This window comes from Ranitomeya variabilis, chromosome 6 (genome assembly GCF_051348905.1).
Source record: "Ranitomeya variabilis isolate aRanVar5 chromosome 6, aRanVar5.hap1, whole genome shotgun sequence".
Lineage (NCBI taxonomy): Eukaryota > Metazoa > Chordata > Amphibia > Anura > Dendrobatidae > Ranitomeya > Ranitomeya variabilis.
This window is the reverse complement of record NC_135237.1, coordinates 496,124,940-496,152,484: the sequence shown is the minus strand read 5'-3', so window position 1 is coordinate 496,152,484 and position 27,545 is coordinate 496,124,940. Positions and strand designations below refer to the sequence as shown.

General features: G+C 43.9%; 2 protein-coding genes across 2 annotated transcripts in view; one reads left to right on the top strand and one right to left on the bottom strand.

The window, feature by feature from the left end:
- The window catches only part of LOC143782856 (carbonic anhydrase 3-like), a 30,042-nt gene extending 6,913 nt beyond the window's left edge, over positions 1–23,129 (bottom strand). Inside the window, exons 1-5 of the mRNA XM_077270775.1 lie at positions 22,944–23,129; positions 22,287–22,475; positions 20,326–20,444; positions 17,329–17,421; positions 2,515–2,577 (exon numbers count right to left, since the gene is read on the bottom strand). Coding sequence (XP_077126890.1) covers positions 2,515–2,577; positions 17,329–17,421; positions 20,326–20,444; positions 22,287–22,475; positions 22,944–22,983 — 504 coding nt within the window. The 5' untranslated portion in view covers positions 22,984–23,129. The remainder of the gene's footprint in view (positions 1–2,514; positions 2,578–17,328; positions 17,422–20,325; positions 20,445–22,286; positions 22,476–22,943) is intronic.
- Positions 1–27,545, top strand: part of LOC143782854 (E3 ubiquitin-protein ligase RNF31-like) — a 346,633-nt gene that overhangs the window by 208,216 nt on the left and 110,872 nt on the right. The gene's annotated exons all lie outside the window — the stretch shown is intronic.

The window sequence follows — 27,545 nt, the reverse complement described above, 5'->3', positions numbered from 1 at the left end:
AGAGTGTACAGGTCCAAACGACGGCCGTTTCGCGCCGCTCCGGCGCTTCAACGGGTTTGTGGATATTATACAGTCACCATGTGACAAGTGGGCCTGTGTAACTTCAAATGCCGGGGCTGAATTTTAGTCCCAGTCCGGCCCTGCCAAATATGTATATGTTCTCTTCAGACCATTGTTCCCTGCCCAGGCCTTGCCCTTACGTGTCTCGATCTGTAAACTTTAATAAGTAAGATTCTAGGTTTCCTTGATCTCTGTCAGCAGAGAGGGGCTGCAGTGGCATAATAAAGCTGAGTAGATGTAAGGGTATGTGCACACGATCAGTATTTGCAGCATAAAATACATTTGTTTTGATAATTTTTTTGTATGCGTTTTTCCCATTAATTAGTATGGGTGAAATCTGCAGCAAAAATTCTCAAAGAATTGAACTAAATCTGCTGCAAATCTGCAAGTCACAAATAAGCAAGATGTGCATGAGACTTTGAGAATCTCATTTACTTTGCTGTTGCTAGAGAATTCTTCGTCAGGTTTTGTGACAAAGAAGAACGCAAAAGGAATAAAAAAGACAGGAATCAGGGATTGCAGTTGCACCTGGACCCCGGAGCCCCTTTGACCCATATGAGTTGAGAAATACTATGAAAGACTCATGGTTTGAGGCCATGTTGGATATTTTGCATTGGAGTCCTCAAACTTCAAGTTACATCACTGATACGTACAGTGCCTTGCTAAAGTATTCGGCTCCCTGGAACTTTTCAACTTTTTCCCACATATCATGCTTCAAACATAAGGATACCAAATGTAAATTTTTGGTGAAGAATCAACAACAAGTGGAACACAATTGTGAAGCTGAACGAAATTTATTGGTTATTTAAAATTTATTTGGAAATTCAAAAACTGAAAAGTGGGGCGTGCAATATTATTCGGCCCCTTTACTTTCAGTGCAGCAAACTCACTCGAGAAGTTCATTGTGGATCTCAGAACGATCCTATGTTGTCCTAAATGCCTAATGATGATAAATATAATCCACCTGTGTGTACTCAAGTCTCCGTATAAATGCACCTGCTCTGTGATAGTCTCAGGGTTCTGTTTGAAGCACAGAGAGCATCATGAAGACCAGGGAACACAACAGTCAGGTCCATGATACTGTGGTGGAGAAGTTTAAAGCCGGATTTGGATACAAAATTATTTCCAAAACTTTAAACATCCCAAGGAGCACTGTGCAAGCGATCATATTGAAATGGAAGGAGTATCATACCACTGCAAATCTACCAAAACCTGGCCATCCCTCTAAACTTTCATCTCAAACAAGCAGAAGACTGATCAGAGATGCAGCCAAGAGGCCCATGATCACTCTGGATGAACTGCAGAGATCTACAGCTGAGGTGGGACAGTCTGTCCATAGGACTACAATCAGTCGTACACTGCACAAATCTGGCCTTTATGGAAGAGTGGCAAGAAGAAAGCAATTTTTCAAAGATATCCATAAAAAGTGTTGTTTAAAGTTTGTAACAAGCCACCTGGGAGACACACCAAACATGTGGAAGAAGGTGCTCTGGTCCGATGAAACCAAAATCCAACTTTTTGGCAACAATGCCAAACGATATGTTTGGCGTAAAGGCAACACAGCTCATCACCCTGAACACACCATCCCCTCTGTCAAACATGGTGGTGGCAGCATCAAGGTTTGGGCCTGCTTTTCTTCAGCAGGGACAGGGAAGATGGTTAAAATTGATGGGAAGATGGATGGAGCCAAATACAGGACCATTCTTGAAGAAAACCTGTTGGAGTCTGCAAAACCTGAGACTGGGACGGAGATTTGTCTTCCAACAAGACAATGATCTCAAACATAAAGCAAAATCTACAATGGAATGGTTCACAAATAAACGTATCCAGGTGTTAGAATGGCCAAGTCAAAGTCCAGATCTTAATCCAATCGAGAATCTGTGGAAAGTGCTGAAAACTGCTGTTCACAAACGATCTCCATCAAACCTCACTGAGCTCGAGCTGTTTGCCAAGGAAGAATGGGCAAGAATTTCAGTCTCTCGATGTACAAAACTGATAGAGACATACCCCAAGCGACTAGCAGCTGTAATCGCAGCAAAAGGTGGCGCAACAAAGTATTAAGTTAAAAGGGCCGAATAATATTGCACGCCCCACTTTTCAGTTTTTTAATTTCCACTAAAATTTAAAATACCCAATAAATTTCGTTCAACTTCACAATTGTGTTCCACTTGTTGTTGATTCTTCACCAAAAATTTACATTTGGTATCTTTATGTTTGAAGCATGATATGTGGGAAAAGGCTGAAAAGTTCCAGGGAGCCGAATACTTTCACAAGGCACTGTATGCTATTCATGATGTGGCTACTGCCTGCAGGACAAGTGAGCTAAATTGTCATGGACAATCAATTTGTTCTTTGTTTTCTTTTCACCATATCATGGTATCTCAAATGAGCACTTTTTTTTTACTGTAGTTTGTATTTACACCTCGTACTATCTGCCATCATTTCATAACACACCTTTGCCTTGATGCAGTCCAGTGCTTCTATAATTGCCTTCAGCTGCTGGTTTACTTTGCCAACCTATTAAAAAAAAAATCCTAATTATTTAAAGCTTTTGCTCCCCAAAATAAAATCAGTGATAGTCTCTTACTGTCATGCGCCATATGAAACCTATGTCCTTGCAGTTGCAGAGAGACAAACGAGTTGGGGTGCATTTGCTACCTCGCTCCCTGGTTAGAATAAAAACCTAGAGATGAACTGGAATATAAGTTGGTATACATGTGAAAGGGTGTGCACTGTGCCGTCGTGTTCCTGCCCCTGAAGAACCCAATCGTGTCATGGGAAGTGTAAACTATGTCCTGTTGTTCTGTAATGTAATAGGTAATGTAAAAGCTATGCATAAAGTGTGTATTGTACAGAGCAGAATATGTATAGGGTAAGAGAATGTGATAAGCATTGCAAGCGTACTATGCTTAGTGTGTACTGTTATAAGATGCATAGTGTTTGTAAGGGAGATCTGCCCAACAAAAGACTGCAGGAGCAGATAAAGTTCAGGGCTGGGACTAGCCCACAGGGTGGAGGGCTTAGTGATAGGGACAGGACTCTGCTTCCTGGATAGAGTTGGAGTGATAAGCTAGAGTGATAAGGTTAAGTTGAAGATGCAATGGGCTGATAGTGGAAGCGAGTACATATTGTTCTGGGCGATGCGAGGCCTTACAAGAATTGCCTGCGGACAATCTGTCCGGAGCTCAAGTCTCGATACAGGTGCTATGGCGAGCACCTCAAGTCCTTCCGTACAGGGGAAGATGGATGTGGAACTGTATGTGGGAAAGGTAAAGGATATCGAGTGTACTGCGGAACTGGACTGGGAATCCTTGGGGCTGACAGGATCAGTGAATGTAGGGATAATCCAGGAAGAACAGATAGAAATGCTGGAAATGTACTGTACCAAGGAAACAAGAAATGGAGAGTGTTGTTCCCGATACTGCGTGTTACAATCTGATGCAATTGAACTGTCAAGTAAACTCCTGTGTATTGAAACGAACTGGGTGTCCCCCGATTCATGTGCGGCGGCTGCTGAAGTTGAAGATGTTGAGACAGCTGAGGCTTGCGATCTATAAGTGAGTAACACACCCTACAAGCGTCGGCACATTTGAACTAGAACACAATTTTTCTATAAAGTGTCAGGACGACATGGAGCAGCAGCTCGCCCACGACTACCGCACTCTAAACAGACAAAGCCTAAAAGAAAAAACAATATGTGCAAAATACATTTATATAGCTCCCCATTGCTGGGTGTCCATTAGTCGGGGGCTCGGTCCTGCTTGTCCCTTATTCACATTTATGTCATTTGACATATAGTAAGATTTTAATACTAGCGGTTAGCACTGTCCCGAATAGAGTCACCGTGACATGGTGGGATGGCTTTTACTTTTTTGAACAAAATTATGTTAACTAAGTACGCTATGTTATTTTCATGTACTATTTATTTATTTACTGCAGGATATTTGCACATTTTATTTTTATCTTAGGTTTTGTTTTGGCTAGAATGTAGTGATCCAAGATCCTGCGATCAGCGATGCAGCTACATTCTCAGTCTGTACCTAAGGGCTCGCTCACACGGACGTGTACATCGGACGAATGCTATCTGATGTTTATCAGATAGTACTCAGACTAATGTTCTTTTATTGGGCACTGCTTATCAGTATTTTGTCTCTCATACCGATTTGGCTTGAGAAAAAATTCAAATTACACTATAATCAAACTCTGGTCAGAGTTTGATGCGAGTGTCATTTACAAAATCGATCCAATTCTCTCGCATTAGAGAATCTATGCTTGCGTGACCCCGGCCATAGACTAAGAATGGAGTGGAAGGACTTCTGTGCAAAAAACTGCTCCATTCATTCAGGCCTCAGTCTTGAGACAAGAGTGATCCAGTCATGATCCAGTCATGTCGAGGGGAAATAATACAGTTCCGTTGATCGTTTGAGGTTGCAGCAGTGGGTCAAGAACCATCTAACAATTATCACCTATCCAATGCCGCACCATAATGATAAATTTGCAGTAAATAATATCAATGCAACTTTTTTTAAGCACAATAGTACACGTCCCATATTAGCTAACAGCCTGAGATCAATAATTCAATTTCAAATGAGCATTTTTTGGCACAAATTGTGACTTTTTCTACATGTTCATTTGTAGACATCCTAGTGTTAGAACAGAGTGTGAGACGGATGTATGAAATAAAAAACAAGACACCTCCGCACTGCTGCAATACGTTAGACCCTAATGTCTCTAACCCTTCTTAGCTGCTTATGGCCGTAATGATATAACCCCATATACACCTGGGTGCTGCATCCCAAAAAAATAGTTCACAGTGTACAACGATAGCAAAAGAAGTATGGAGCGCACTCACTGGAGTAGAATTTTCATGCTTTTATTCGGACATACAAAAAACTAGGCAGGGAAAGATGTGGAGACAAACGGACGAATAATTTATGCTCCAATGTTTTGGTGCTTAAGGAAAAAATGTCCTCATGTGACTCACATTCCGAAAAATATGAATCCACATTTTCTCTCCACGCTAGTAGTCCGCATGACAGGGGTGCGGCATCAGATTCCATTCTTCAGAATCGCAGCAGGTGATTAATCACCAATGAATAGGGTGAGACTTAATTATACCAAACTAGAGATCTAACACAGCGTGCCAGGGGTGAAAAGAGTCCACAATAGTAATAAAATCAAAAACAAGACACCTCCGCACTGCTGCAATACGTTAGACCCTAATGTCTTCTTAGCTGCTTATAGCCGTAATGATATAACCCCATATACACCTGGGTGCTGCATCCAAAAAAACAACGATATCAACCGGAGTAGAATTTTCATGATTTTATGCGGACATACAAAAAACTAGGCATGGAGTCCACAAGAGTAATAAAATCAAAAACAAGACACCTCCGTCCACATACTTCTTTTGCTATCGTTGTACACTGTGAACTATTTTTTGGATGCAGCACCCAGGTGTATATGGGGTTATATCATTACGGCCATAAGCAGCTAAGAAGGGTTAGAGACATTAGGGTCTAACGTATTGCAGCAGTGCGGAGGTGTCTTGTTTTTGATTTTATTACTATTGTGGACTCTTTTCACCCCTGGCACGCTGTGTTAGATCTCTAGTTTGGTATAATTAAAGAAGTTGTCCACTACTATAACCTTTTTTTTTTTTTTTTTTTTCATAAATCTTGCTATTATGTGCCACTGAAAACATCTACTGTGTTTATTTTAGCAATATTACCTTTTATCATGCTGTAGCAGCACATTTTAGTGCTGGATTCAGCTCTCATGGGGTTAATCGACAACTTCCTTTCTCCTGAGTCATTGTGCTCTAATACTACAAGTTCCATGATGCATTGCACTGCCACTAAGCCCGAACCTGGCACACCCTGTCCAAAAAACACCCAAACCCCTCCCTCCTCGCCCTCCTCTAGCTTCAAAAAGATTTGTGATGTCATTTCTGTCCAACCTCCTCTTTTACATTTGTCCAACCCACACTCCATTACACACAGATAGATGGATAGATAGATAGATAGATAGATAGATAGATAGATAGATAGATAGATAGATAGATAGATAGATAGATAGATACATACATACAGATATATCTATGTCTATTTCCATAGATATGTCCATATCCATGTTTCTAAACCCCTTCACCCCTGGAGCTTTTTTTGTTTATCGCTCCCCTTCTTTCCAGGGCCATAATTTTTCCATCAATATGGCCATGTGAGGGCTTATTTTTTGCGGGACAAGTTCTACTTTTGAACGCCATCATTGGTTTTAGCATGTCGTGTAGCAGAAAATGTGAAAAAAATTCAAAGTGCAATGAAATGGCAAAAAAAGTGCAATCCCACACTTGTTTTTTGCTTGGCTTTTTGGCTAGGTTCACTAAATGCTAAGGCTGTGTGCACACGTTGCGGATCTGATTGCAGATCCGCAGCGTTTTTTGCTGCACTGAATTGCATCAAATCCGCAGTGTAGAGCACAACCAATGTAAGTCTATGGGAGCCGCAGACTTGTTGTGCACATGCTGCGGAAAAAGCCGCACCGAAACCGCACCAAGAACTGCATCAAAACCGCACCAAAAACTGTATCAAAACCGCACCAAAACTGCGAAACTGCACCAGGTTTTGATGCAGTTTTTGGTGCAGTTTTGATGCAGTTTTTGGTGCAGTTTTTATGCTTTTTTTGGTGCGGTTTATGCGCGGTTTTAATGCCGTTTTTGGAAATAAGTAAATAAACGGAAAATGTGCATGATTTGAATGGAAACATGCATGAAAAAACGGATTCCAAGGCCGGATTCATCATTTCACAGCTCAGTTTCATACTTTTTTTGCCGGATCCGTCGCTGTGCGTTTTTTCGCCAGACAGAAAAAACGTTCCTCTGTATGTGTTTTCCATCCGGCTGAAACAGCTTTTTTGACGGATCTGGCAAAAAACGGATGAAACTCTATGAGAAAAAGACGGATCCGTCGGAAAAAAATGGATCCGTTTTTTTCAAAACTCGCCGGATTGTGCCTCACGGCAAAAACCTGATGTGTGAAAGCAGCCAAATATATGGATAGATACATCTATGTATCTATAGATATATCTATAGATAAATATATCTATAGATAGATATATCCATAGATATATAATAGAAAGGCCGATGTTTCTATAAGGCTACTTTCACACTTGCGTTTTTCGCAATCCGTCTTTTTGGGAAAAAAACGGATCCTGCAAATGTGCTCGCAGGATGCGTTTTTTACCCATAGACGTGTATTAGTGAAGGATCGCGACGGATGGCCACACGTCGCGTCCATCGTGCAACGGATGCGTCATGTTTTGGCGGACCGTTGGCACATCCGTCACGTCTGCCATTTACTACCGCGCATGCGCGGCCAAAACTCCGCCCCCTCCTCCCCGGACTTCAGAATGGGCAGCAGATGCGTTGAAAAACTGCATCCGCTGCCCAAGACGTGCACAAATTTCACAACGTGCGTCGGTACGTCGGCCCGATGCATAGCGATGGACCCGTGCCGACGCAAGTGTGAAACAGGGCTTAATGAGCGTTTAATTTAATAAAAAACGGAAAAAAACGACGTGGGCTCCTGTTGTGAAATTGGATTCTGGGCTCCCCCGGTGGCCACTGGTGGAATTGAACTTGTGTTCATCATCCTCTCTGTTCACCTGTTCCCATCAGGATGTGGGAGTCTCTATATAACCTTGCTCCTCTGTCAGTTTCATGCCGGTCAACAATGTAATCAGAAGCCTTTCTTTGCATGTTCCTGCTACTAGACAACTCCCAGCTAAGTTGGACTTTCGTCCTTGTTTGTTTTTGCATTTTGTTCCAGTTCACAGCTGCTGTTTCGTTACTGTGTCTGGAAAGCTCTTGTGATCTGAAATTGCCACTCTGGTGTTATGAGTTAATACTAGAGTCTTAAAGTAATTTCTGGATGGTGTTTTGATAGGGTTTTCAGCTGACCATGAAAGTGCCCTTTCTGTCTTCCTGCTATCTAGTAAGCGGACCTCGATTTTGCTAAACCTATTTTCATACTACGTTTGTCATTTCATCTAAAATCACCGCCAATATATGTGGGGGCCTCTGTCTGCCTTTTGGGGAAATTTCTCTAGAGGTGAGCCAGGACTGTATTTTCCTCTGCTAGGATTAGTTAGTCCTCCGGCTGGCGCTGGGCGTCTAGGGATAAAACGTAGGCACGCTACCCGGCCACTGTTAATTGTGCGGCAGGTTTAGTTCATGGTCAGTTTAGATTCCATCTTCCAAGAGCTAGTTCTTATATATGCTGGGCTATGTTCTCTAGCCATTGAGAATCATGACAGTTTGACCGGCCAAAAAGGGGTTAAATTATTGGCTGAGAAAGGAGAGAAAAAAGAAGTCTGCTGAAATTTTTTTTTTTTTTTTCTCTAGTTCTGAGTGTGCTCATAATTGAATCACTTGCTAGTCTGCCTATACTGCAGCCTTCCTCTCTTTCTCTCCTTCTAATCCTTGAATGGCTCTGTGTTCACCTGTTTGAAATGGATCTTCAGAGTGTAGCTACAGGTTTGAATAATCTCGCCACGAAGGTACAAAATTTGCAAGATTTTGTTGTTCATGCACCTATGTCTGAACCTAGAATTCCTTTGCCTGAATTTTTTTCAGGGAATAGATCTTGCTTTCAAAATTTTAAAAATAATTGCAAATTGTTTTTGTCCCTGAAGTCTCGCTCTGCCGGAGATCCTGCACAGCAGGTCAGGATTGTAATTTCCTTGCTCCGGGGCGACCCTCAAGATTGGGCTTTTGCATTGACACCAGGGGATCCTGCGTTGCTCAATGTGGATGCGTTTTTTCTGGCCTTGGGGTTGCTTTATGAGGAACCTCATTTAGAGCTTCAGGCGGAAAAAGCTTTGATGTCCCTATCTCAGGGGCAAGATGAAGCTGAAATATACTGCCAAAAATTCCGTAAATGGTCTGTGCTTACTCAGTGGAATGAGTGCGCCCTGGCGGCGATTTTCAGAGAAGGTCTCTCTGATGCCATTAAGGATGTTATGGTGGGGTTCCCTGTGCCTGCGGGTCTGAATGACTCCATGACAATGGCTATTCAGATCGATAGGCGTCTGCGGGAGCGCAAACCTGTGCACCATTTGGCGGTGTCTACTGAGAAGACGCCAGAAAATATGCAATGTGATAGAATTCTGTCCAGAAGCGAGCGGCAGAATTTTAGACGAAAAAATGGGTTGTGCTTCTATTGTGGTGATTCAACTCATGTTATATCAGCATGCTCTAAGCGTACTAAGAAGCTTGACAAGTCTGTTTCAATTAGCACTTTACAGTCTAAGTTTATTCTATCTGTGACCCTGATTTGTTCTTTATCATCTATTACCGCGGACGCCTATGTCGACTCTGGTGCCGCTTTGAGTCTTATGGATTGGTCCTTTGCCAAACGCTGTGGGTATGATTTGGAGCCTTTGGAAGCTCCTATACCTCTGAAGGGGATTGACTCCACCCCATTGGCTAGTAATAAACCACAATACTGGACACAAGTAACTATGCGTATTAATCCGGATCACCAGGAGATTATTCGCTTTCTGGTGCTGTATAATCTACATGATGTTTTGGTGCTAGGATTGCCATGGCTGCAATCTCATAACCCAGTCCTCGACTGGAAAGCTATGTCTGTGTTAAGCTGGGGATGTAAAGGGACTCATGGGGACGTACCTTTGGTTTCCATTTCATCATCTATTCCCTCTGAGATTCCTGAATTCTTGTCTGACTATCGTGACGTTTTTGAAGAACCCAAGCTTGGTTCCCTACCTCCGCACCGGGAGTGCGATTGTGCCATAGATTTGATTCCGGGTAGTAAATACCCTAAGGGTCGTTTATTTAATCTGTCTGTGCCTGAACACGCTGCTATGCGAGAATATATAAAGGAGTCCTTGGAAAAGGGACATATTCGTCCTTCGTCATCTCCCTTAGGAGCCGGTTTTTTCTTTGTGTCTAAGAAAGATGGCTCTTTGAGGCCGTGTATTGATTATCGGCTTTTGAATAAAATCACGGTTAAATATCAATATCCGTTGCCACTGCTGACTGATTTGTTTGCTCGCATAAAGGGGGCCAAGTGGTTCTCTAAGATTGATCTCCGTGGGGCGTATAATTTGGTGCGAATCAAGCAGGGGGATGAGTGGAAAACCGCATTTAATACGCCCGAGGGCCACTTTGAGTATTTGGTGATGCCTTTTGGTCTTTCAAATGCCCCTTCAGTCTTTCAGTCCTTTATGCATGACATTTTCCGCGATTATTTGGATAAATTTATGATTGTGTATCTGGATGATATTCTGATTTTTTCAGATGACTGGGACTCTCATGTCCAGCAGGTCAGGAGGGTTTTTCAGGTTTTGCGGTCTAATTCCTTGTGTGTGAAGGGTTCTAAGTGCGTTTTTGGGGTTCAAAAGATTTCCTTCTTGGGATACATTTTTTCCCCCTCTTCCATCGAGATGGATCCTGTCAAGGTTCAGGCTATTTGTGATTGGACACAACCCTCTTCTCTTAAGAGTCTTCAGAAATTTTTGGGCTTTGCTAACTTTTATCGTCGATTTATTGCTGGTTTTTCTGATGTTGTTAAACCATTGAGTGATTTGACTAAGAAGGGTGCTGATGTTGCTGATTGGTCCCCTGATGCTGTGGAGGCCTTTCGGGAGCTTAAGCGCCGCTTTTCTTCCGCCCCTGTGTTGCGTCAGCCTGATGTTGCTCTTCCTTTTCAGGTTGAGGTCGACGCTTCTGAAATCGGAGCTGGGGCGGTGTTGTCGCAGAGAAGTTCCGACTGCCCCGTGATGAGACCTTGTGCTTTTTTTTCCCGTAAATTTTCGCCCGCCGAGCGGAATTATGATATTGGGAATCGGGAGCTTTTGGCCATGAAGTGGGCTTTTGAGGAGTGGCGTCACTGGCTTGAGGGGGCCAGACATCAGGTGGTGGTATTGACTGACCACAAAAATTTAATTTACCTTGAGTCTGCCAGGCGCCTGAATCCTAGACAGGCGCGCTGGTCGTTGTTTTTCTCTCGGTTTAATTTTGTGGTGTCATACCTACCGGGTTCTAAGAATGTTAAGGCGGATGCCCTTTCTAGGAGTTTTGAGCCTGACTCCCCTGGTAATTCTGAGCCCACAGGTATCCTTAAGGATGGAGTGATATTGTCTGCCGTTTCTCCAGACCTGCGGCGGGCCTTGCAGGAGTTTCAGGCGGATAGACCGGATCGTTGCCCACCTGGTAGACTGTTTGTTCCTGATGATTGGACCAGTAGAGTCATCTCTGAGGTTCATTCTTCTGCGTTGGTAGGTCATCCTGGAATCTTTGGTACCAGGGATTTGGTGGCAAGGTCCTTCTGGTGGCCTTCCCTGTCACGAGATGTGCGAGGCTTTGTGCAGTCTTGTGACGTTTGTGCTCGGGCCAAGCCTTGTTGTTCTCGGGCTAGTGGATTGTTGTTGCCCTTGCCTATTCCGAAGAGGCCTTGGACGCACATCTCGATGGATTTTATTTCGGATCTGCCTGTTTCTCAGAAGATGTCTGTCATCTGGGTGGTGTGTGACCGTTTCTCTAAGATGGTCCATTTGGTTCCCTTGCCTAAGTTGCCTTCTTCTTCCGAGTTGGTTCCTCTGTTTTTTCAAAATGTTGTTCGTTTGCATGGTATTCCGGAGAATATCGTTTCTGACAGAGGGACCCAATTCGTGTCTAGATTTTGGCGGGCATTCTATGCTAGGATGGACATAGATTTGTCTTTTTCGTCTGCTTTCCATCCTCAGACTAATGGCCAGACCGAGCGGACTAATCAGACCTTGGAGACATATTTGAGGTGTTTTGTGTCTGCGGATCAGGATGATTGGGTTGCTTTTTTGCCATTGGCGGAGTTCGCCCTCAATAATCGGGCCAGCTCTGCCACCTTGGTGTCCCCGTTTTTCTGTAATTCGGGGTTTCATCCTCGATTTTCCTCCGGTCAGGTGGAATCTTCGGATTGTCCTGGAGTGGATGCTGTGGTGGAGAGGTTGCATCAGATTTGGGGGCAGGTAGTGGACAATTTGAAGTTGTCCCAGGAGAAGACTCAGCTTTTTGCCAACCGCCGTCGTCGTGTTGGTCCTCGGCTTTGTGTTGGGGACTTGGTGTGGTTGTCTTCTCGTTTTGTCCCTATGAGGGTTTCTTCTCCTAAGTTTAAGCCTCGGTTCATCGGCCCGTACAAGATATTGGAGATTCTTAACCCTGTGTCCTTCCGTTTGGACCTCCCTGCATCTTTTTCTATTCATAATGTTTTTCATCGGTCATTATTGCGCAGGTATGAGGTACCGGTTGTGCCTTCCGTTGAGCCTCCTGCTCCGGTGTTGGTTGAGGGTGAGTTGGAGTACATTGTGGAAAAGATCTTAGACTCCCGTGTTTCCAGACGGAAACTCCAGTATCTGGTCAAATGGAAGGGATACGGTCAGGAGGATAATTCTTGGGTGACTGCCTCTGATGTTCATGCCTCCGATCTTGTCCGTGCCTTTCATAGGGCTCATCCTGATCGCCCTGGTGGTTCTGGTGAGGGTTCGGTGCCCCCTCCTTGAGGGGGGGGTACTGTTGTGAAATTGGATTCTGGGCTCCCCCGGTGGCCACTGGTGGAATTGAACTTGTGTTCATCATCCTCTCTGTTCACCTGTTCCCATCAGGATGTGGGAGTCTCTATATAACCTTGCTCCTCTGTCAGTTTCATGCCGGTCAACAATGTAATCAGAAGCCTTTCTTTGCATGTTCCTGCTACTAGACAACTCCCAGCTAAGTTGGACTTTCGTCCTTGTTTGTTTTTGCATTTTGTTCCAGTTCACAGCTGCTGTTTCGTTACTGTGTCTGGAAAGCTCTTGTGATCTGAAATTGCCACTCTGGTGTTATGAGTTAATACTAGAGTCTTAAAGTAATTTCTGGATGGTGTTTTGATAGGGTTTTCAGCTGACCATGAAAGTGCCCTTTCTGTCTTCCTGCTATCTAGTAAGCGGACCTCGATTTTGCTAAACCTATTTTCATACTACGTTTGTCATTTCATCTAAAATCACCGCCAATATATGTGGGGGCCTCTGTCTGCCTTTTGGGGAAATTTCTCTAGAGGTGAGCCAGGACTGTATTTTCCTCTGCTAGGATTAGTTAGTCCTCCGGCTGGCGCTGGGCGTCTAGGGATAAAACGTAGGCACGCTACCCGGCCACTGTTAATTGTGCGGCAGGTTTAGTTCATGGTCAGTTTAGATTCCATCTTCCAAGAGCTAGTTCTTATATATGCTGGGCTATGTTCTCTAGCCATTGAGAATCATGACAGGCTCCCGAGCAATTTTCTGCGCCAGAGGGGGAAAGCCGACGGCTGAGGCCAATATTTGTAGCCTGCTATGAATATCAGCCCGCAGCTGTCTGCGTAGCCTTTACTGGCTATTAAAATAGAGGGACCCCCCCAAAAAAATGACGTGGGGTCCCCCTATATTTTATAGCCAGAAAGGCTACGCAGACAGCTGCGGGCTGATATTAATAGCCTAGAGAGGGGCCACGTATGTAAGTGCCACGTGCCACGTATGTAAGTGCCACGTATGTAAGTGCCACGTATGTAAGTGCCACGTATGTAAGTGCCACGTATTTAAGTGCCACGCGACACGTATTTCAGTGCCACGGATTTCAGTGCCACGGATTTCAGTGCCACGTATTTCAGTGCCACCTATGTAAGTGCCACGTATTTCAGTGCCACGTATTTAAGTGCCACGTGCCACATATTTCAGTGCCACGGATTTAAGTGCCACGTATGGAAGTGCCACGTGCCACGTATTTCAGTGCCACGTATTTCAGTGCCACGTATTTCAGTGCCACGTATTTCAGTGCCACGTATTTCAGTGCCACGTATTTCAGTGCCACGGATGTAAGTGCCACCTATGTAAGTGCCACCTATGTAAGTGCCACGTATTTAAGTGCCACGTGCCACATATTTCAGTGCCACGGATTTAAGTGCCACGTATGGAAGTGCCACGTGCCACGTATTTCAGTGCCACGTATTTCAGTGCCACGTATTTCAGTGCCACGTATGTAAGTGCCACGTGCCACGTATGTCAGTGCCACGTATGTCAGTGCCACGTATGTCAGTCACGTTTACGGTTAGGGTTAGGGTTGATGTCACCGCTCTATAGGACCCTCAGTGACACTGACAGGAGGCAATGGCTCCTGCAGTGTATCACTGAGGTTACTAAAGTTCACTGGTCTCACTTTATGGCAAAAAGCTGCGTGGGAACTTTCTCATACAGCATGCCATAAAGTGAGACTAGGGACTATTTTCTCACAGGGGCGTAGGAATACATTGTGGGGGATACATTGTGGAAGGATACCTTCCTCCCCTCATTGTGTTCCTGGAGCCCCTGGAGAGTGGTTGCATCAGCAGAGGCTCCTGCTCTCCACGGGAGATCGTCGAGGGACACTCGTTTTAATTGGATTTCTGCGGATCAGGGAGTATAGTGTTTGTTTATTATTTTAATATTTTTTACAGATGACAATGGCTTCGGGGATCAAAGTGACAAGTGATGGTGAGTATGTAATCTCTGTTACATGTACTGTATGTCTGTATGTATGTACTGTATGTATGTACTGTATGTGCATGTCGTCGCATGCTGCATGTCGTCGCATGGTGCATGTCGTCGCATGGAGCATGTCGTCGCATGGAGCATGTCGTCGCATGGAGCATGCTGCATGTCGTCGCATGCTGCATGTTGTTGCATGGCGCATGTCGTCGCATGTTCTGTATGTGTGTATGTACTGTATATGTGTGTTTTTTTTGGTTTTTTTTTACATTCAACACATTAGCCGGATGATGGGACTACTACTGTCCCATCATTGGCTAATGTGTCACTGACTGTTACTGTAGCAGGCAGAGCCCGATGGGACTTGTAGTCCCATCGGACAATGCCTGCACACAGAGAGACACACACACACACACACACCAAAGACCACCCCACCCCCCGCAGCAGACCCAGCACATACCGGCACCGGCAGCAGAGCCCCGGCCCCCACATACCGGCGCCGGCCCCCACCCCCACATGCCGGCGCAGAGCCCCGGCACCGTACCTACATACCGGCGCTGGCACGCAGAGTACCGGCGCCGGCACGAACATACAGACCCCAGCGCCCGCACCTTCATCATCCCTGCCTAGCCCCGCCCGCCCCCAGCACAGCCCCGCAGGCAGCCACCAGCCCCGCCCACAGCCCAGTCACTCTTGATGAGTGATTGCTAACTGTGCGGCTGGGACACACCTGCTGCTGACGTCACGTCAATTTGCAGAGCCTGGAAATTGACGTGACGTCGGCAGAAATAAGCGGCGGCTGCAGCCTGGGCGTCACGTGACCCGGACTCAGCCGCCGCTACAGCGCCGCTCACAGGCAAAAACGGCAACAAAAGGTATTTGCACAATTCATCAGGGGCCCCGGGGGGATACATTGGGGGGTTAATTGAAAGTAGTGGACAACCCCTTTAAGTCTCACCCTATTCATTGGTGATTAATCACCTGCTGCGATTCCGAAGAATGGAATCTGATGCCGCACCCCTGTCATGCGGACTACTAGCGGGGAGAGAAAATGTGGATTCATATTTTTTGGAATGTGAGTCATATGAGGACATTTTTTCCTTAAGCACCAAAACACTGGAGCATAAATTATTCGTCCGTTTGTCTCCACATCTTTCCCCGCCTAGTTGGATGTATGAAATGTCACGCATGAATGTAGAAATTTGGCAAATTGAGACTTTCTAGGTAAAAATGGTTTTAACATAAATGTATTTGTTCCATGCCTTTAAGATTAAGACAGTCACCCAAGACCTAGAATTTATGACTAGTTTATGACTATATAATTTGCAAATTGTCTCTTCAGAGAGGAAGAGGACTTGAACTCTAGTGCCACCTATTGGAAGTAGCGATCCTACAAGTCATTACCAACCCTTTAACGAGCCTTGAAATATGACAGGATAAAAGCCAAATCAAAATCTCAATTTGGAGATGCGGTGTTTCAGGGTATTGCCCCTCATCAGTACAAAGTATGAGATCTGATTTAGCTGGGTGAGAGGCTAAAGGTACCTTCACACTGAACAACTTTCCAACGAGAACGACAACGATCCGTGACGTTGCAGCGTCCTGGATAGCGATATCGTTGTGTTTGACACGCAGCAGCGATCTGGATCCCGCTGTGATATCGTTGGTCGGAGCTAGAAGGCCAGCACCTTATTTCGTCGCTGCTCACCCGCTGTCATCGCTGGATCGGTGTGTGTGACATTGATCCAGCGATGTGTTCACTTGTAACCAGGGTAAACATCGGGTTACTAAGCGTAGGGCCGCGCTTAGTAACCCGATATTTACCCTGGTTACCATTGTAAAAGTAAAAAAAAAACCACTACATACTCACCTTCTGATGTCTGTCACGTCCCCCGGCGTCCATGCGCTGCTGCAGAGAGCTTTCCCTGCACTGACTGTGTGAGCGCCGGCCGGCCGTAAAGCAGAGCACAGCGGTGACTTCACCACTGTTACTGCCGGCGCCGCTGACACATTCAGTGCAGGGAAAGCTCTCTGCAGCAGCGTGTGGACGCCGGGGGACGTGACAGACTTCAGAAGGTGAGTATGTAGTGTTTTTTTTTTACTTTTACAATGGCAACCAGGGTAAATATTGGGTTACTAAGCGCGGCCCTGCACTTAGTAAACCGATGTTTACCCTGGTTACCCGGGTGCTGCAGGGGGACTTTGGCATCGTTGAAGACAGTTTCAACGATGCCGAAGTCTTTCCCCTGATCGTTGGTCGCTGGAGAGAGCTGTCTGTGTGACAGCTCCCCAGCGACCACACAACGACTTACCAACGATCACGATCGCTGGTCGTGATCGTTGGTAAGTCGCTTAGTGTAACGGTACCTTAAGACTGGGATCTAAGGGGTAAGGTTTCTCATTGTAGAGAGTGACATGCCCGGTCTGGCACATCAGTATGAGGAGACTTAAACGCCTTCCATGCTCCTCTGGCAGATTAAATATGCAAATTGTCTCTTCTGCGAGAAAGAGGACTTTTATATAGAAATACAATCAGAAATATGTTATGGTGTCAAACTAATAAATGTAACACTGACAATGAAATGTCGCAATTTGAGCAAAAATTTGGGTGCAAGCACAAGGATGACTGTCATCCAATATGGCATAGCAAAATTTAGTCTTTTTTTGCCTCATACTGCATCATCTATGCAAATATTCAATAACATCAATGATATTATTCTCCAAAGTTCATCTTACTTTTAAAAACACAGCTATTATAGTCACTCCGTCAGGATTCTTCTTGGCTTCTGTAACATTATCGTACTTGGAATTCCAATGAACAAATTGTAACTGTAAAACAAAACAAGTGTGTTTCCATTATGTAAGATGACTTTATCGATGAATGAAAAGCACTTTATTTGTGCCTAAACAATACAAAAAGTAAAAGTACAATTTTTATTGGAAATGTACAATAGAAGACAGTGACAAGATGTAAAGACAATAGAACTGATAGGAAAATTGCTGCAACACCAGCTACAGTAAACTGTTAAAAATTCAGTTTATTGTAAATTCAAGTAAAAACAATAAATAAAAGAATCAGATACAACACCACAAGTACAGAACATTAGGTTGGTAAACCCCCTAGAATAAAATAATAAATAGTCCTGGTATAAACCTCACATACGAGATAGTATTATAATAATTATAATTGTAGCTGTATATATAGTGTATCAAAGGTATAGGATAGTGCAATGCATTCAGAAGCCCATTATCTCATATCAGGACTGAGAGGTATAATTACCTTAGGACAATATGTGGGGACCCACCACACCCGACGCGCGTTTCGCTTGGACTAAGCATTTCCAATGGGCTTCTCACTGCATTGCACTATCCTATACCTTTGATACACTATGTGTACATCTACAATTACAGTATGTCGTTATATTGCAGGGCTAAGTGCAATATGATATGTGCCTTTACCTGGAATCTGTGAATTCTATTTTTCTTATTATGATTGTTATTAAATTGTGTATATCGGACTGATCTAGTATTTATACTTAAAATACTTAATCTAATCTAATCTAGTATTTATATTTAAAATATCTATGGTAATACTCTCTTGTATGTGAGACTATACCAGGACTATTTACTCTTTTATTCTCGGGCGTACCCACCTAAAGTTCTGTACTTGTGGTGTTGTATCTGATACTTATTGCTCTCCACGCCGGGACTATGGGCATGGAGTTCAGAGAATATTCATTACTCTTTAATGGCAGGCACAGTAGTTGCAGCCGCTGCCTTCCTACAGCAGCCAGGCAGTCACGTATGCCCACTATTTAAGGGAATTAATTTTCACTGCTCTCCAATCCCATGCATGTGGAGAGCAGTGAAAACTCATTCCTGGAGCAAGCCAGCAACTGAGGTTACTGTGCCCGCTATAGAATGATCAATGAACATTCACTGCTCCACGCGCCCATAGTCCCGGCTTGGAGAGCAATGAGTATTTCGGCAGCTGTCCTTTGCTTGTAAGCAGCACATGACGTCACTGCATTACAAACATAAATCAGCCATTGGCATCAGAATAGAACGCTATGAGGTAGCGCCGGGAAAGTAAGTAGGATGGCTTATGTTTTTCTGATGGGGACCATGCATACCAGGATGGGGACGAAGGTGCCATGCATACCAAGATGAGGGTGCCATGCATAGCTGGATAAGGATGAAGGGGAAAGGCAGACCAGGATTGGGATGAGGAGGCCATGAATACCAGGATAAGGATGAGGGGGCCATGAATACCAGGATCAGGATGAGAGGGCCATGCGTACCAGGATGGGGATGAGGAGGCCATACATGCCAGGATGGGGATGAGGAGGCCATACATGCCAGGATGGGGATGAGGAGGCCATATATGCCAGGATGGGGATGAGGAGGCCATACATGCCAGGATGGAGATGAGGAGGCCATGCATATCAGGATAGGGACGAGGGTACCATGCATACCAGGCTTATATTTGAGTCAATAAGTTTTCCCAGTTTTTTGATATTCAGGTCAGCTTATACTGGAGTATATACGGTATATACTTCCTGTAGCCACTTGCTAATAGTCATAGGGGGTGTGCATAAAGCGGTTACAATCACCCCCATATAGTGAGCACACTGTAATCATTCGCCGGCACATTGATTGTCAGTCAGCTCTGCAGTCGGTGCAGCGTGTGTGCGCAGAGCACCATACACATTAGATGGCTGTAGACCAAATAATGCTTTGGCCGATATCCAATACTCAGATACACAATCCGCTGAGCACTACTGTGTCTCGTCAGAACATGAGTCAGTCGGTGGCATTGTCATAGAGAACAATGCGTTTGGCAGTCCGAAATCAGACATGCGCAATCCACATCTGTCCCAACCATCAGTCAGTCGGCTCCACACACATTGATTAAGACAGGTAGACATGATTTTAAAGGGGATGTCCGCTAATGGACAACCCTGGTTTAGTCAATTCAAAACCCCAGTTAAAATAAAAACAGTGGATGTTCACCTCCTGCGGCTGCGCCGTTCCAGTGATGTCTGTGCAGCTGTACCATGAGAATGGCAGAACAATATCATATCACATGCTGGCTGCAGTCAATGATCTGCTGCTGTTTGGCTGCAACTCTGATGAAATAGTAAAGACTGCACCTAAGCAGCGGCCGTTTGCTATTAAGAATATTTACGTGCAGATTAACCATATCACTGCAAATAAATAGCTTTTCTGGAGATGACAAATGTGAAATTAGTGTAATAATTTGCAGAAAATGAGTAAAAATTGTGAACCTTTGTGTATCGCTTGGCTTAGCAGTCCCAAAAATCAAAAGAAACAAATGAAAATACATTCAAAGGTGCTTATTTATCCATCTGGTGGTGCATTGTCCCAAGACCCCTACAACCTCATTCATATTGCTTTCCTATCTTGGAAATTATGGGCATATCTCTATCCTTGGGTGTGACTGCTTGGACACCCATCAATCCTAAATATTGAAGAACACATTTGTCTCAGGTATCCCTTTCCCATAGTTGCCATAAGTTACAAATTTTCAAGGACTGTCCCAAATGTTTGAAACAATCTTGTCACATTTGGGCATGTCCTTCTCCAAAAGGAGGAACATTTTGTAATCCGCACCAAAAGGTGAGTTTTATAATTTTGTCTCTTCTTGGAGTGGTCCTAGGTGCATATCCTTAAAACTAAAATTAAGTAACCAATAGATATTATTTCCAGTACCTCTCCTGCATATTTCAGTCCATCTATTACATGTTCAGATCCTTGGTCGTCAGAAGAACCCCAATGGAACTGCAATTGGCGGAGTCTGTAGCTTCCAGTAAGAGGGCCATCTTTTATCACTAGAGAAGAGAAGACCAGACTTTCTTCATTCCTGGACAAGTCACAAAGGAGACTTTTATGATATAGCTCAATATCATGGTAACATTGGTTGCACAGACCCTGTCTCCTAAGGCTGCGTGTCCACGATCAGAAAGAGTAGCGTTTTGGACGAAGCATATTTTCTTTGAGTCCAAAACGCTGCTTTCTACATTACAAGCACAGTGGATGGGATTTATAGAAATCTCGTGCCCACTGTACTTCTTTTTAACGCTTCATAAACTCACGAACCGCAGCATGTAGACTTCTGTAGCCGACACGCTTAGTCTCATGTGTGTATTCTCCCCAATAGATTGTGATTAGATGCGGTAAATCATCATAGTTCCAAAACACAAATACGTAATGTAGAACGCAGTGTTATGGGCTCAGCGAAAATATACTGCGTTCAAAACACCACTCTTCCTGATCGTCGGCACGTATCCTAAGGAGTCAGGATCAAGAAGATAATTTAGGACACTGATGTTCACTAGATGTTTGGCTGAAGGCTGTAGGTCATAGGATCGGTGGTAAATTTCAGGGTCTAACCATTGACCTCCAGAATTTCTGAGAACATGGCTGTGCTTCCCAAGAATGTAGCTCTGCAGCTCCAGCTTGAATGGAACAGAGATGTGCATGCTCAATCTCCAATCCATTCATTGAGTATGGGATTTCCAGAAATAGCCATTACAGCTATATCTGGCAGTCCCATAGACAATGAATAGAGTAGAGGTTGAGCATAATGATCTCTGACCCAATAAAGATGGAAATCTGCTGATGTATTAAAATATTTTTTTTGCACAGCACATATCAATTTTTAGTTTTTTGATCCCATACATTTAATTTATGCCTATATTTTTCTCACTTCACTTCACCAACTTAGACTATTTAGTCTAAGGTTGTAATGTAACAAAATAGGTAAAAAGCCAAAAGGGTGACTAATTTTGCAAGCCCCTGTTTTTATACTGTACATACCAGAATGGGGCCAGGGTGAGGGACATATATACTTGGATGTACCAGGATGGGGAACAGATATACCAGGAAAGAGCCCAGGATGGGGGACATTACTACATAATGGGGGAGGTGGGCAACTTACCGGTATATGTCCTTATAGGATTTAGAACGCTACAAGAGCCCATGCATCGACCAAAATACAGGACTGAGAGGTGTGGGTGTGTGTTGGGGTTCCAGGTACAAATTCTGCATCGGGGATTTGGGTCCCATAGGATTCTAGTTACACCGTTGGTGTCATGGTTGACGGATGATGAGGTCCACTGAGGTTATGTCAAGATTTTCCTAATTTTGACTACAAAATAGACTCATACTGTGCTATTTTTGTCATCGAAAGTGGCATAAACCCCGAAGGAATTGCCAGCAGAGGCTCTCGCTAATACAAACCAAGATTAAGATGCTTTATCCCCTCAATCTGCAGATCTACATGGCATCTACTTACTCCAGTAACCCTTTATACTCTGTTTTGTTTCTTTCAGCACTCTTCTCTATCAGATGACTTTTTTTGTATCCATACCACAAGGTATCAACAATGTTCGTGGAAACCTAAATAGGATTCAGCAACTATTCGACTTTTGCATTACATTTATCCTACCTCTCTTTGGTGGTCTTCACTCTTCTACAATGTCTGATTTCTACCTTATTTCATTTCTATAGGATCTATTGCATCAGGTTTTCATTGTTTACAATAGATGATACATAGTGTCCTGGGACCCCAAGTATTAGTAAAAGTGCAGGAGCTCCTCTATGTCCAGCGAGCTATGCCAATTCACCTGTACAAATAGAAGCATCATTTACATAATATAATAAAGGATCACCTGATGAACCATCAAACATCACTCTGACCGTAGTGCCGTCATTGGCAATAGTCATCGAAGATGCTGCGCGGTAGGAAAAAGTCCATGGTCGCAGGCTGACATCATGCTTAATATACCGCGTGTGAAGCTCAATGGGCGATTGGCTTTGTCCTTTAGCACATGGGAAATAGTCTGCCCAGGTGTCTGGACCTATACAATTAAAAATCATATACATTTTATTAAATACAAAAAAGTATAAAAATACATGTATATTTATTACATGTAATATCGTATTTTATATAGAATATATACAATATATTTTTTATGCATCTCATTTTATATATAATATACATTGTTATATTATAAAATTAGATATTATATATAAAAAATATATTTTATACATTATTTGTTTAGCATTTCTTGAGCACTGCATTTTGGCATCATTTGGGCTCTATATATCGTATATTGGAATAATATCTGGGCTCTTTACAGTCAAATGACTCCTCCTAATGCAAAATTTTACCTGCTTTGGGTGTGGAAATGGGCCTCCTTACCTCTTGGGCCCCTGTGCACACACTGCACCAATGGTGTGTCCGCCTCTGATATATGGTATATCACAAAAATATACAGTATAATAATTTTATAAATAAATATATGTATTGAAAATTAAGTACTCACCATTGCAATTGCCGTATGACCAGTCGTGTCTTCGTGACATCACTAGTTATATGTCCGGTCGACAAGTCCTGATTGTCTATTTGCAGGTACCCCTCGGTCATTTATAGATCGCTGTACCCATCAGTGCTGACACTGGGTTCATTCTTCCCCTCCCCTATGTGCTGGGTGGACTTCAGGGAATGGAAATGTTATGTTGACTAACGAGCCCTCCTGACCTGCAGGAAACCATTCAAGATATTATGATCCCACCTCATATTTAGAAATAGCAGAAGATAAAACGTTAATCTGATCACAAGGAGGCATCACAAAGCCAAGCGCATTCACACACGGGCACTGACATTCTGACAGTATCTGAATCATCTGAGATGATGTGAGAAAATGTGTCGCCCGAACAGATGATATTGTCTGTGCTTAACACTTGCATGATTAGAACATTTATGAGTTCATCTTGTCATTATATAAGGATGTGATTAAGATAAATGTGAGAAATAAGAGACGAGCCATTTCAGGTTTCGTTTACAAGAGCTAGGGAAATCTCAGAACTTGGTCTATTCAATTTATACAAATAAAATTACATGTGAAGCCATGAGTCAATGTGACTTATTTTTTCTTCACATCTGATTAGAATTCTTTTGTTTTTCAATTATGTAAAGTATATTGTCCTGATATGAGACATTGAGGAATGAAAAATGAAGCCATAGCCTACAGGAAACCTTTCAGTTGATATATCTCGGCTGTCCAAGAGCCTTCTCCTGCCTCATACCCCTTGAGTGATTGGTCTGTCCCTTCAGACATACAGCAGGTGAAATAAGTATTGAACACGTCATCAATTTTCTAAGTAAATATATTTCTAAAAGTGCTATTGACATGAAATTCTCACCAGATGTCAGGAACAACCCATCTAATCTACACATGTAAAGAAATCAAACCATTGATGTCCTTAAATTAAGTTTGGCTTCACTTTCAACGCCAGTGATAAGTTTCAGATCTTTACTCCATGTAGTCAAAACAGCAAAAAAAAATAAACTTATGAAGCAGTTCGACTACTAAGGGCAATGTGTGATGACATCAGTGGTGTCACTGGTGCTGCCTAGGGGGCGCTATCAGGTGATCACAGGGAGTACAGGGACAAGGCACGCTGTGCACAAGGACCTGAGACTAAGCAGTGATCAACGCACAGGACCTGGCACTGAGCAGTCACGTGACCAGGGGGTGGATCCACCGCACGTGAGTGCAGGGAAGGCAACTGAATGCACAGAGTGCAAGGCAAAGACAGTACACGTGGTCAAGGAAAGCTGAGGGCCAAAAGCCAGACGAGCGCGTAGTACCTAGGGATAAGACAAAGAGTAAACGGAGACAAGCCAAGGAGGTCAGATAACAAGGAGAGACAGAGCAGTACAAAGCAGGATACAGAGGCTAGAGTCAGGGGATGAACCGGGTCATACACAGCAAGGCACACAAGAACAGAGGCACAACAATTATGGAAGTAACCTGGATCAGCAACCACTAGCCGAATATACGGGAGTATCACTGACACCAAACCCAGGAACTGCCAATATTAAATAGCCGCACCAGAACCAAAGATCTGCGAACTAAAGTTAACCCTTAACTGACCAGGCTGGAAACGGAACCATCTTGTCCAGGGTCATGGCACAATGAAAGAATACTTCATACACTTTGGCCTTGATTCATCATTTGCGTTTTTTTAAGTCTCTTTCATTCTTTGTCTTGTGGAATTAGATGATGTTTTTGGCCCCAAATTCTTCAAAATTATGCACGTGATTCATGAAGTCTGAGCAAAGTCAAAATGTTCTATTTTATGTCTAGTAAACTATTTTTGTGACTTTTGGGGGCCAAAAGTCACATGTTTTGCAAATGGGGCAAAAATTGTGCTAAAACACTGACTCAAAAATACACCAGGGAAGGGACTGTAGTGAAGTTGCGCCAAATTTTGTGACTTTTTACAAAGTCACAATTGATAAATCAAGCAAAGTCCATCCACAAAGTGGAAAACAAAAAGAAAACAGACAAGTACATACAAAATAGACAAAAAAAGGCCCAAATAGAATAATAAATTGAGTGTAAACAAAAAATGCAAAATACACAAAACTAGACAAAAATCAAGCGCAAAGGCAATGATGAATCGGGACCATGGTTTCTTTTGGGCGTATTTTGGAATATTCAAAGGCACACATCGTAGGATAAAAACAAAATGAAAAATGGCCTATATTATTATCATTATTATTATTTATTTATATAACACCATTAATTCCATGGTGCTGTACATGAGAAGGGGTTACATACAAAGTTATAGATATCGCTTACAGTAAACAAATTTACGATGACAGACTGGTACATAGGGGAGAGGACTCTGTCCTTGCAGACTTACATTCTATGGGATAATGGGGAAATGACAGAAGGTAGGGGGTGCAGCAGCTCGGGTGGTGCTGACGCGGCAGCTTGGGTGGTGGTGAGGCAGCAGCTCGGGTGGTGGTGAGGCAGCAGAATGGTTATTGCAGGCTGTAAGCTATCCTGAAGAGATGGGTTTTCAGGTTCCGTCTGAAGGATCCGAGGGTGGTGGATAATCGGACGTGTTGAGGCGTGGAATTCCAGAGGATGGGGGATATTCGGGAGAAATCTTGGAGGCGGTTGTGTGAGGAACGAATAAGTGTGGAGAGGAGTAGGAGGTCATGGGAGGATCAAAGATTACGTGAGGGAAGATATTGGGAGATTAGTTCAGAGATATAGGGAGGGGACAGGTTGTGGATGGTTTTGTAGGTCAGTGTTAGTAGTTTGAACTGGATTCGTTGGGGAATTGGGAACCAGTGGAAGGATTTGCAGAGGGGAGAAGCAGGGGAGTAGCGAGGAGAGAGGTGGATTAACCGGGCAACAGAGTTGAGGACAGACTGGAGTGGTGCAAGAGAGTTAGCGGGGAGGCCGCATAGGAGGGTGTTGCAGTAATCAAGGCAGGAGATGATGAGGGCATGCACAAGAGTTTTAGTAGATTGAGGGCTGAGGAAGGGACGGATTCTGGAAATATTTTTGAGTTGGAAGCGACAGGAGGTGGCAAGAGTTTGGACATGCGGATTGAAAGACAGGGCAGAGTCAAGAGTTACTCCGAGGCAGCGGATTTCAGGTCGGGAGAGAGCGTGATGCCGTTAACCATAATAGATAGGTGGGAGATACGCAAGATGGAGGACAGATTATGAGTTTGGTTTTATCTACATTGAGTTTTAGGAAGCGAGAGGTGAAGAAGGAGGATATGGCTGATAGACACTCTGGGATTTTGGACTGCAGAGAGGTGACATCTGGGCCAGAGAGTTAGATCTGAGTGTCGTCCACATACAGGTGGTACTGGAAGCCATGGGACTTTATGGATTGTCCTAGGCCAAGGGTATAGATGGAAAAAACTAGGGGCCCCAGGACAGAACCTTGAGGGACTCCAACAGAGAGAGGGTGGGGTGAGGAGGTAGTATGGGAGTGGGAAACGCTAAATGTGGGGTCGGAAAGGTGTGAGGCAAAAGGTGTGAGGCAATCCAGGACAGGGCAAGGTCTTTGATGCCAAGGAAAGAAAGAATCTGTAGATCTGTAGCAGTAGGCAGTGGTTGACTGTAGCAGTGGATGACTGTGTCGAAGGCAGAGGACAGGTCAAGAAGGAGGAGGATGGAGAACTGTCTGTTAGCTTTGGCTGTGAGTAAGTCATTAGTAATTTTGGTCAGGGTAGTTTTGGTGGAGTGGTGGGGGCGGAAGCCAGATTGGAGGTTGTGAAGGAGAGAGTTAGATGAGAGGTGGGAGGAAAGTTGATCATGGACATGCTGCTTAAGGAGGTTGGAAGCAAACGGGAGCAGTGATATGGGGCGATAGCTGGGCATAGTAGTTGGGTCAAGGTTAGTTTTTTGAGGATGGGTGTGATGGTGGCATGTTTGAAGGCAGAAGGGAAGGTACCAGAAGATAGAGAAAGGTTGAAGAGATGGGTTAGGGCTCGAATCAGCATGTTAGTGGGGTTGAGGAGGTGGGAAGGGATGGGGTCAAGTGCACAGGTGGTGAGGTGTGATTTGGAAAGGAAGTAAGTAAGCTTTCCTTCAGTGATGTTGGAGAGGGAGGTTATTAGGGAAGGGCAGAGGTCTGGTATATGGAGTGGTTGGGATGGTGGAACAGTAAAGGTTTGCCTTGTTTGGTCAATCTTATTTTTGAAGTAGGTGGCAAAGTCTTTGGCAGAGATGAGGGGAGTTAGAGGTGGCAGTGGTGGGCGGAGGAGAGAGTTGAATGAGCTGAACAGTTGTTTTGGGTTGTAGGATAATGAAGATACAAGGTTTGTGAAATAGGTCTGTTTAGCAGAGGTGAGGGCTAATTTGAAGGCAAGTGTAGCTTCTTTTAAAGCAGTGAAGTCATCTGGCAGGCGTGTTTTCTTCCAATGCTGCTCCGTGACCCTGGATGCTTGTCAAAGTTTTTTGGTGAGATTGTTGTGCCAGGGTTGCCTATTGATTTGCCGCACTTTGCCATGTATGAGAGGGGTGACTGAGTCTATGGCTGATGTGAGGGTAGGGTTAAAGAAAGCAGTGGCGCTGTCCATGTCATGGAGTGAAGATATGGAGGACAGAG